At 36.0% G+C, this 11,825-nt stretch overlaps 1 protein-coding gene across 2 annotated transcripts; it reads right to left on the bottom strand.

Annotated features, from left to right (window-relative positions):
- Window positions 1–210: 210 nt before the first annotated feature.
- On the bottom strand, window positions 211–10,783 carry ClpX (Caseinolytic protease chaperone subunit). Of its 2 annotated transcripts, none has more exons than XM_072300570.1 (6): window positions 10,328–10,783; window positions 8,497–8,781; window positions 6,302–6,441; window positions 5,558–5,708; window positions 4,670–4,852; window positions 211–4,253 (listed from the first exon to the last, which is right to left on the bottom strand). In XM_072300570.1, the coding sequence occupies exons 1-6, from the start codon at window positions 10,398–10,400 to the stop codon at window positions 3,274–3,276; spliced, it is 1,812 nt and encodes a 603-aa protein (XP_072156671.1). In that variant the 5' UTR covers window positions 10,401–10,783; the 3' UTR covers window positions 211–3,273. The 2 variants fall into 2 exon arrangements, with proteins under 2 accessions (XP_072156671.1, XP_072156670.1); XM_072300569.1 differs by having other exon boundaries at window positions 5,531–5,708; window positions 10,328–10,780.
- Between the last annotated feature and the right edge of the window lie 1,042 nt (window positions 10,784–11,825).

Raw genomic sequence — 11,825 nt, 5'->3', positions numbered from 1 at the left:
GGGATAAAAACGCTCTTCAAAAACCTATCTGCAAATCCCACGTTTGTTACATTTTATGAACTGGTCAAAAATTAGCTATCTACATTGAAGGTTACCACTCGAAGTAGAAGTGCGATTGGGGAAGTACAATATTTGCTTAGCAGCACAAGGGTTAATTTAAAAGAATTCAGCTCACTCGGGTAGAAAGAAGAGATACAGAGAATAGGGTAGTCCTTTAGAAGAAAAATTTTATTTCAATAGGATTGATTAGAAAAGAGAAAACAGGAAAATAAAATCACAAGTTAAATTAAACCTAATATAAATTACAGACAATATTATAAATGTAGTCAAATCACATTTTTGAAAAAGTAACAAAGTCACTAAAAATTGAAAAATTATAATTTTCAGCACTCTCAACCATGAAGTAGGGTAAGTGGAACTCCTGATGTTATGAAAAATCATGTCTACAATTATTCCTTCTCTTCTTAAAGTCCTAAATGTTATGAAGGCAATATCTACTAAAATTATGATTTAATTTCAGCTGTCTCATACAAAATTCACGAATAATTAACTAAACTCAGTCTCTATGTGCAACTTCCTGCATTCCAATTTCCTACCCTAAAATTTACACAAGAACTACAATTAGTCCCACATCATAGACAAGCAGACAGCATAAAAGCTGAGAAAGGTTAGTTTTATTCGCAATCATTTACAATTATAGTCGATCTTGCATTGTTGAAACAAAGATTAGTGATCTGACGAGGTACCTCTTGACTTTCTACTAAATTGAATCAAGAAATGAAAATTTAAAACTAGCTCACAATTTGTTACAGACTTAGTTTCCAACTTCTACACAAGATTCTCGTAAAAATTAAAAGCTGAGAAAAGAGAAGGCCTTCATATAACAGAAAAAAATTGATAAAAATGAGAGGATCAAGAAGCAGCAAATCATTCGTTGTTCGAAACTGGAATTGCATATTAAATTTAGTTCATACAGGTTGTAGCATAGACTGCTTATGGACTTTAAAAATTGAAATAAGATACAAACAGTTAAGATGTACAGATTAGGGAACTTATCGTGGAATTTTTCATGTGAATTGAATGCAAAATGAAAAAATAAAATCAACAAAAAGTTAATTTGAAAAAAATTGCTTGTATTGCAAAGTAAAATACAATTCATGAAACCAAACGCCAGAAAACATTTGTTAAAATTTACTTAAGAAATGAAGTAGCGTCACAGTGCAGGGTGGCCTTTTCACAGAAGGGTTTCCCGAACCGCATATTTTATCTTTTGTAGTGTTTTTTCTCTTTTAAATGGTCAAGTTTTTCTAAATTTTAATTTTATCTACCTACCTGTACAGTAAATTTTACTTGGAGGGCATTTTTACATAGAAGAAAACACCAAAGAAGGTTTCCCAAATCGTATATTATAATCTCTTTTCTTTTTTGTTTTTTTGTTACAAGGTTGATAGGCATTGGAAAAACCGGATTTTTGGAATGAGCCAATGTACCAATGTTTTAACCCTTAAACAATACCCCGAGCTGACAAGGACTTGCAATTGAGTGTCTACAATATCAGCTTCTCTCAAGTAGTAAAGCTCAGCCACGGAGTTTTGATATATATATATGAAATTTACCCTCTAAACACAAGGGAAAAATCGAAAATTAGTTCAGACCAACCTCTTTCAACAGATGAAAATATGAATTGAAGCTGAAATAATTTGAGACTAGAAGCCACCGGTGTCAGAGGGTATTTAGGATATGTTGGTGAAATCTTGAGAGGAAACACTCACTTACACATCTGTCACAAGCAATACTTTTAATGTAACTATCTTTCCCTGCAAAACAGTAGAACAGACATTTAACATTGATTCAATGTTTGCCTCTCACGGACAAAGTCACTCGACGAGCATTGAACTATTCTCTTCCCTGATATGAGGAAAAAAAACTGCCATCTAAAATTAACCCAGAATGATAAAAAATTTGTTTACTATTCTTGGATTATTTAGAGTCTCGGAAAGTTCTGAAAGGCATCTTGTCTGACAATATGAAACATCCAATGCAGAGCACATTTACAGCAGAAATGTTTTGCTACTTAGTGGCGGAAAAAAAGATGGAAGTTTATTTGAGAACAAAGATATTTCAAAATAATGAAACCAAAGGGAACTGATGCCTCATTCATGGTGTTATTTTTCATTCCAATTTAACAGTGGCTAGACAAAGTACTTCTTTGAAGAAGGTAACAAATTTTTACTCAAAATATTGGTGATTTGAATATCAAATGTTCAGGAGGTTTCAAACATTTTGTCATAGCCCCAAATAAAGAGATGTTACAACCGATACCTAGGACAAGATTTCATGACAAAAGCAAAGGGCCAATTAAAAAGTGAGGAATGGAATACCAGCAGAGTTACACTAGTGGCAAGATAATCACTGTCTTGCAAAAAAAAAAAACCCAGAAAGCTGACATCACAGGTCTTTTTTAACAGATAAGTTTTCAACAGTTCCTGAATTTCATGAAAAGTGCTAAAATGCAACAGCAAAAGAAACTGGGCGCAAGAAGTATCCCAACTTACCAGACGGAGAAAAACAACATCTGGGATTACATTTGAAGACTTTAATCGGTTACCTTGCATTATCATAAGCTAATAGCTGCGAAGAAGAATTCTTGGGCAGACAACAATTCAAACATGAAACTTTGATTTACGGAGTTTGCAAGGTTACAAAAACTTGAGGCATAAACTTTTCTATAGAATGTCTGGAAATCAAAAAGAAAGAAGTCCTACGGCAAGAAAATACACTTGAATGAGAATTTTCCATCTCTAAAATGAGAATTTCAGTTTTATACTGACTTTTACCACAGATTGGCAAAAATCACCGAGTCTTTTGTCAAAACAAAAAAGTAGATTCCCATGCCAGGTATCGTGCATCTTTGGTGAATGAATGATTTTTTACTGCTGTGGGTTTAAAGGTCTCATTTGTACTGATAAATACTTGTTTTTACCGTTGCCATGCAAGAAGTTAGTATAATTCCATCCCTTCTGATATTTTTGTCTTCATCAGTGAATACATATACATCAATTGGATGAGTAAACTATCATTTTATGTTGTAAATATTTGTGGATTTAAAATCCAACATAGAATTCCATAAATTAATCGAGTACTTCTTTAAAGGTTGCCTGTAGTCGTACAATGGCATCAATAACATTAAATACAACAAAATTAAAAACAATTATGAAATATTTATGATCAAACTTTTATCACATTTCAATAGAAAACGTAGATTTGGGTTCTTCATTTTCCACCTGCCCTCATTTTGATGGGAGCTTCACGTTCTTCCACAGGTTTTCCTCTTATGTACACTGGACCTGATTTACCCTTGACAGCATCCTCACCAATGTGAACACTCAAAACATCAGAACCAGGTATCTCAAACATTGGTTCAAGCAATAATGATTCCATGATCGCTCTTAAACCGCGGGCACCAGTCTTCCTTTCCATTGCTAACTTTGCAATTGCTAGTAATGCTTCTTTAGAAAAACTGAGTTCTACTTTATCCATGCCGAAGAGGATTTGGTACTGATTCACCATTGCATTTTTTGGCTCGGTGAGGATGCGTACTAAAAGCTGTTGGTTGAGAGAGTGAAATGGAACCAGAACAGGAAATCGTCCAACAAACTCTGGTATCATACCAAAGTCAATAAGGTCTCTAGCTTCGACTTGCCTTAAGTAAGCATCTTTTTCCGAATTATCCTCTTCTACAGACACAGCAGCACTTTGATCTGCCAAATCAGCGAGAGAAGCTACCCGACGGCCACCAGACTCGCTCATCTGGGCACCAAAGCCTAGGTATTTTTCGTGTTTACGACGACTAATGAGACGATCGAGACCATTATATGCTCCAGAGGCAACAAAAAGAATGTTAGTTGTATCTACCTGAACAGTTTCCCCGCGAAGTTTGCGAGGAGAGTTGCGTTCAGGCACATTGACGATGGTTCCCTCAAGCATTTTTAACATTCCCTGTTGGACTCCTTCTCCACCTACATCACGGAGTTGATGGATTCCTGGTACAGCACCTATTTTGTCCACTTCATCCAAGAAAACTATACCCATCTGTGCTCGTTCTATGCTGTAATTTGCATCCTGAAGTAACTTCGCGATCACACTTTCTATGTCTTCACCCACATATCCTGCTTGTGTTAGAGTAGTGCAATCGCAAATAGCAAATGGAACGTCCAAACACTGTGCAATGGTTTGAGCTAGAAGAGTCTTACCTGAAAAATCATAAAAACAATTATCAAAAACGGCAGTTAATATTACAAATAAAGCAGAATTCGATAAAATAGAGCCGTAGTGAATAGCTGAAGTATGATAAACAAAATTATTCGAAAACTGCTCCTCAACAAACATTGATTTAAAAAATGTTTTAAAACAATATTTTGAGAATTTATTAGAGAATAATTCCGTCCGCTTGCTCTTGCTTTGTTTTGTCATTGAAATTCGACTGTTAAGTACCTACTTCAAACTAAATTTGTTCCTAATGCCTAACAGAAAACAACAAGGGTTTTTAATTTTACAGCTTTGAATTTTTTTGTGTTTAATTGAAAAGAAAATAACCCATCTTTCCCAAAAATTGATGAATTGAGGTAAGAGACAAAGAAAATTTAGAATTTTTTTTAAAATGATTTACCTGAGCCAGTTGGTCCAAGCATCAAAACGTTACTCTTGTCAAGTTTAAGCTCATGGTTATTAGAATCCAGAATGTTACTTCGACGTAAAGGCGGAGAATCAGGTGGCGCAGATTGAGATCCAATGCTATTGCCATGGCTGGCAGCATTATTTCCAAGGCTCAGTCCATTTATGTGCAGCAGATCTGCAACATAATTCAGAAGAATTCAATGAAAGAAAACTAAATAAAGCTTGAGCCATGACACAAAAATACTATACAAGACCGAATCTTCCCAGAGAAAATTTTTCAGTGATGCAGTTTCAAAGATATTTTAAGGAAGGAATGAAAGAAAGGGTGTTGGGGTGGTTTCATTGTGTTTCCATTTGATACTCTTTACAACCTCTAGATTCCAATGAGCTTCAGGAGTCTGACTTTCCAATTTCAATAGAAGCAGTGCTGAAAAGTTAATTTTTGGGCACTCTCATATGCAGAATCAAGTTGAGACTTTTTTAAGCAGATCATGATAGATACAAGGTTGCTGATTTTCTGTGGATCAGCTTATTATCGTAGGCTTAAATAATGAAGCCAAAATTAAACAACAATTGGTGTCTACAAAGTATTTTGTGGATATACAAACAAATTTGCTAGGAAATTCAGAGCTAGTATGAAAATGAAAAAACGAATTTCTTCAAGACTTTGTCTGCAAAGTTATCCCACACCTGGCGCACATAGAATTCAGTCCAAAATGAGGCGTTGAGTTGAAAGATGGCCGTCTAAATACCACCAAAGAGGACTTCATTGAGTAGAATGATTCAACCCATGACTAAGAATGAGGCCACATGGCAAGGGCAGACAAGACTTAAATACCACCAAAGAAGTTACCTCTATGAGTTGTAGAGTAATGCTGACCTTGCTCCATAATTCCTGCATCTGTCTTACTTGCAACAGACTGCTGCGGCAAATTGTTGTAGATCCTCTTGTAATGGTTGTAGACAGCAACAGACAATACTTTCTTGGCATATTCTTGTCCCACAACATGCTTATTCAAGTAATCAAAAATCTGGGAGGGAGAGAGCCAAGGAGGTTAATGGTGTGTTATATGGATCAGATACATGCATTAAAAAATATATCATGACCCTGCATGTTCATATTCTTCAGGTGTTTTATTTTACAACTGTCATGAATGGAGCTCATGCAGGCGGCAGAGATTCGTGGTTTAAATACTTCACTTCATGAAAAATTTTGCAAGAAACTCGATGCTACCACTGGTTTTCTCTGAAATGAACCTTCAAGTGACAACCATGACATGAAATACTCAAAATAATAAAATGCACTGGAAAAACGAGGCAAGAAGAAGATATGATTCAGCAAAAAAACCACAAAGTTTCTTTGGGGAGATGTTATTTGTTAAGATTTTACAAAATACATCATTGAAATCACTTGAGACTCCCTCAAAAGGAGTACTATAAAACTGGCAGAAGATCATCCAGTCGGCTCAAGGTCGCCCTTCGTACTCTAACATCTTTTAATTATTATCTGGCATTTTTGAAAACCAGATCAGCCAAGGTTCCACTAAATCTTTAGTTCTTGTTCCATAATATTGGACAGTTGATACGACAAAATGATTTTTAGTAAAAATCTAAATTGCCGTACCTTTTTGGGAGGTGGAGGCGGTTTCCTGGTGCTTTTGTGCTCTTCCCTGGTTTGATCTTTCATTGACTTTTTTGTATCTAGCTCGGAGAGAACTACAAAAAAGTGATGACATTTTTCACACTTCACAAACCTAGTGGATGCTGAAAACAAGAGAAGCATATGGTGTTATTTTGATTGATCAAGTCAATTAATATTTTAAGCGCCTTAAATGCTTCATTAAGTTCTAAGTTGTTATATTTGTAATTATGAATACTCAAGGTATGGTCCGTAAAACACCTTAAAAAATTCAAGTAATAATTTTCATAGACAAAAAGGAATGGCATGTCTCAAATTGTGAAAATACAAACATCAGGACAGTTTTACTGAATTCCAACTTTTAAAATTGGTTAGCACTTATCGACTTCGATCAGTACTGAGCCTTGACCACACACCTCTCTCTCTCTGTCTGAATATCAGTACATCATGCTCGAGGATTTACGGCTGAATCTAGTAATTTTCCATCCGTATTTTGAGGCTCACAAATATTGAAAAATTAGTGCGTCATCTGAGTCACTAGCTGCTTGTAGAAATAATGTGATTTAGTAGTCTATCAACATTTGGTAAGACCATAAATACTGATGAAGAGCCTATGCAGGATTTAGGTGCACATCTTATACTCTGTCGATTCACTTTTTCTTGATGGCCACAGAGATAGTGCAAACTAAGCTATGATCAGGACAAGCCATTTAAAAAACAACAGAAAAATGAATCAATAGCAGAGTAACAAGTTTTACCAAAGAAGCGACAGAATCACCAGATTCATCCCTTAAAGTTTATTTTCAGCAGATGCTATTGCATTATTATTGTTAGAGATTATAGGGAATAAAATTGAGTTTCCGCCCTTCTCCAAAGTCAAAATGAGAAGAAGATCCTTTTAGGAGCCTTCCTAGTTCCTATACTTTTAGGAGGCATCTAAGCTCTTTATTTTTTCATATCTCCACCCCCTGGGATACAAGAGAGGAGAAAATTTGAGATTACGAGTCATGTTAGAAAAAGTAGGGGTTGGTCAGGAAAGTCTCAACTCCCCTTGAATATTTGCAAGCACAGTTATGCAAAGAAGTATGGTGAGCCTGAGCAATTCTCTGTACTTAATTTGACAAGGACACTTTGCTACCTATGTTGTGCATGAAAGTTAGGTAACTGTGAAAATCTTACAATTTTGCAGAAGATTTTGCAATTTCTTTATCTATCGGTGAAAATTTTGAAATCCAACATATTTTCTTAGGGAAGTGTTCTTAGCCATACTGAAATGTATTTCAGAACTGTTATTAAAAATTAGAGAGCTCTCTAAGGAAAACTTGAAGCCTGTTAAATTTACTTTGGAGATTTTGTTTCCCAAGAAGGAACTTTAGAGCTCCTTGCACTTTTAAAGCTCATTGAAATGTTTGTTACATTTCAGTCAGCGCATATTATTTGCAAAGTTCGACAGCACTGAAATGTTGGTCGATTTTAGTCAGAACTAAATTTTTACCTGTATGCAATAATGCTTAGAAATGAGGGAAAGTTTGGAGAGCAAATTCTAGGATCCTGAGTGAGTTAAGAGCGAAAATTCTTCAGCGCCCTTGCTTACAAATTCATCTAATCATTAGTTTGAATTCGAGTTAAATTGAAAAGGTTGACTCCACAGAAAGAGAATATTTTTTTCTAAAAGATATTAATTATTATCAAACTGAAAGCAAGAAATACCTAAAATGAGGGCACAAGTTGTCATCTCCCGTACAATGAATCATACCTTTTCCTCACCATTCCAGTGTTTCTATAAAGGTTTTAATATTTCATGAGAGAAAAGTTAGATAAATCAGTCTAAAAATTTCAGAGTCTTACCTCTGAAAAAGGACTGAAAAAATGCAATTTCCGACTCTCTGTGTAACTAAAGATCATGAGCTTAGCCAATTATTTACTGTATTTATAAAATATGATCATTTAGTTGGAGGGGAAAAACATGAAAACCATGTTCCATTTTTGCCCAAAAAACCCGTTTCTGTCAAGTTGGCAAGCTTGTGTTGGACCAATGTTCAAGTATTTTTGAGTATCTGCTTGAATGACGTCTGTTAAAACTTAAAATTGCAGCATCATTGAAAACCATTAAGATGCAGAAACAAGCCTGTTCTGATGATTAGTAGCAATCGAGAGAAATGATTTTAATTAGGACTCACAAACAAAAGTTTCAACATGAGTGCAAGGATCTCCACATTTTGGACAGGACAATTGTGATCCACCATCTTTTCCTTTTCCAGAGGAGCCAGCAGAGGTGTTGGGAGGTTTTTTACCACCATTACCTGCATTTCCAGTTGGCGTATTGTTACCTCCATTATCGGGCCCAGAAGGAGCAGCAGATCCTTTCACAACTTTCAAGGAAGCTGATGTTAACTTGCGAGTGGGGTACACTGCAGGAATTTGGTTACTGTACTGTTCATAGCGCAAGGAACAACCAATCAGACCTGTGAAAAAACAAGTCAAGGATTATCTTCTAACCATCTGGAATAAAAACATCATTTTGATGAAGTCATTTGATATTGAATGAGTCTGAATGATTTTAAAGGAACATTACTTCACACCGTGTTTAAAACTTCAGACTTCATTTCATGGAATTGATGAAAGATAACAGGGAAGCATGGACTTTACCTTAGTAAATATTTGCTTTAGTTCCACAACTAGCTGGTCAGACTAAACTTGTTTACTTTTACTACCTCTAAAATTGTCATTGAGTCTGGCAAAAGAGCCCATAAGGTAGAGGAAAAATAAACTGAGATGACTAACTTTAGCCTAGACGGATTCCTTTTCAAAACACTTGTAGTTAGAAACTTTGACCCAATATTCTTAAAAACGTTGGAAAGCGTTTTCAATCAAAAACTGAGGATCAATATTTTCAATGCATCCTCAGTTTTTTCACTGTACTGAGAAATTTGAGTTTTCACTTAAAGGGTCCTTTCACTTGGCTCCAATTTGTTCAGTAGTATGTACTCTAGGTAAGTAGGTAGATCAAATATCTGTGGTTGCAATTGATGTTTTGGGCCAAATAACGAGAGCTACGTCATCCTCTCTACTGAGGCATGATGCTATTATGTATACAACAGGAGAGATAATTTTGAATAATCCTTCTAACAGACAATTAACGCCATGGTTGAAGGGTTAGGTAAGTTTCCTGCCATTATTGGAAAGTAAAAAGTTTGATTTTCTGTGCATGGTCACTGAAGCTACGCTCCAACTGATGACAAAAAAATAAAAACCCGACACCCCCTCCAGATTATTGCAAGCATTAAATTAAAAGCAACGTCTTCCTACCAGTTAATGCCTTACTGACAGCTTAGATGGAACGCTCTCAATCGAAAATGACTCTAACACTTACTTTAGAATTTTAATTGAGTAAATTAGAATAAACATAAAAAATGAAAGGATTAACTTGTCAATAATTTTTGATGAAAGATACTTTCATCAGGCTTCAGCATTACGCATCTCAACATACGGGGCGCTGGTGGATATATTAGGCTATATGTATTCCAATATCATAGCTTGAGAAACAGTGATGACAAATTGAGTGAATGTTGATAGAGGAAAGGTGCAGCTGTGTAATAGCCTCAGAGGTTCTAAATTTCAAGCTAAGTCACCTTCATGATGAAGATGAGTGTAGTTTTCTGGAATGCTGAAGGCTGCGAGTCGTACTTAGTTTGAGGCGTTTGAAAATAGATCACGACAGATTGCATTAGAAAATCATAAAGATTCTCATCCCTCTGTAAAATTTAGGGAAGTGGACACATTTTCATCATTTAGTTCAAGTTATCTCACCATTTTGGAGATAATGATTACTATGATTTGGGTTTTCCTGATACAGGTTCGGCGAGTTTGATTGGCCTCTCAATCTAGAACACTGCTGGCTCAGAGAGCACTGATTAAAAAAATGAAACAAATGAGAGGCTATTTTTGGGTTCTATAGCAAAAGCTTATCATGAGATAGTTTTTATGGTGAATCAGTGCAATAAACATTACCTTGTTCAACTTTGTTTCTCCATGGTAAGGCAAATTTACCAGCAGAGGCGAGACCACATCTGACTGAACTCATAGCTAACCACTAGCTTCAGAGGGTAAAAGAACAAAAAAGAATCACTCATAGAAAAACAACCAATTGTATGGAACAAAAACACTTGATCACTGAGGCATAACAGCTAATTTCGGTCCTTAAAACTTATGACAACTCGATTACCTTACAGCACTAGGTTATGAACACCTAAGTAATGAAAACAATGAGAGTGGGTCAAGGGTACGAAACAAAAAGCTGTATAGTGAAAACCATAAAGTAGAGGAGTTTTTGAATGAAGAAGTTCCCGACACTTGTAAATTTAAGAGGATGAAGTTCTGAATCAAAATGAGAAGAAAGGGCAAAATAAAGACACCCGAAGTGATAAAGTAGGAAGCTGGCGCACGAACGATAACAAATCAAGAACGAATTGGGGAAAACATCAGCTGATTGGTGAAATCATTCTTGGAGCACCAATCACACTCGTTCTTAACAATTGTTCAAGCCTTTGAATTTCTTGGTGTTCCTCATCCTCATAACTCCTGCGAAAAGTGTATTTATGCAATACGCTGTGCTTCCTCTTACGTAGCTAATTTCGTATTTCGATCATTCTGGGCTATTATTACATCATATAAAAAGTTGCGCATTACTTTATCATTTTGATAGGTCAAATTTTTGGACTCTACTACTTTTTTAGTTTAATCTAAGAATACTTAGGTCAATTTTTTGTTTTTGTTTGCTGTAGCGTGAAAACGCGCATTTTAGGGCGGTGGAGAAAGCATACTTAGATATTCTGGAGCCCCTTTTTTAGTGAAAAGCACTTAGGTTCTTTTATGTGTGAGGCAGGAAGTTCCGCTAGTATAGTCATTAGTCATTTGATACAAGGATCCTGGGTTCTAAGATGTTTACCGTCTCTTGCTGCATCCGACAGAGCTGACAGACGAAACAATGGGCATTGGGCATCGTTCCCCCCCCCCCCCCCCCCCCCTCCATCTATCATCGAGGCTACTATCTAGGGAGTAGGCCGTTCATATATTATAAAAAGGATAAACTCAGAGTGGACCCATTACGAACTTGCATTCCTCATTACTTGATAAGTTAGTGAAATGTAAAAAAAATAAATAAATAAAAAAACTGCGTAGTGCGGTAGCAAAGTGGTTGGCAGAAATGCAAAATGAAATGCCACGGATTGAAATTTCATGTGGAGGAGAAAATTTCACAAAATTACATGAAATTTCAGGTCGCAGAGTCTGCTCATGAAATTTTGCATCTTCGGGGGGGGGGGGGGGCCCACAAGGTTAAAACTTTCTGGGGGGCGCCAGCCTTTTGGGGATGGCCCTCTCCCCCTCCTACTACCCCTCCTTGTACTCGGAAAAGTTACGTCCATGCACATCATGCAATAATTTTTTTTAAAAAAAAACAAAAAAAAAAAAAAAAAAAATTATTAACTCAACAAAAATGAATTTACAT

Source organism: Bemisia tabaci, chromosome 5 (genome assembly GCF_918797505.1).
Source record: "Bemisia tabaci chromosome 5, PGI_BMITA_v3".
NCBI classification, from domain to species: Eukaryota; Metazoa; Arthropoda; class Insecta; order Hemiptera; family Aleyrodidae; genus Bemisia; species Bemisia tabaci.
This window is presented reverse-complemented; position numbering and strand designations above follow the sequence as displayed.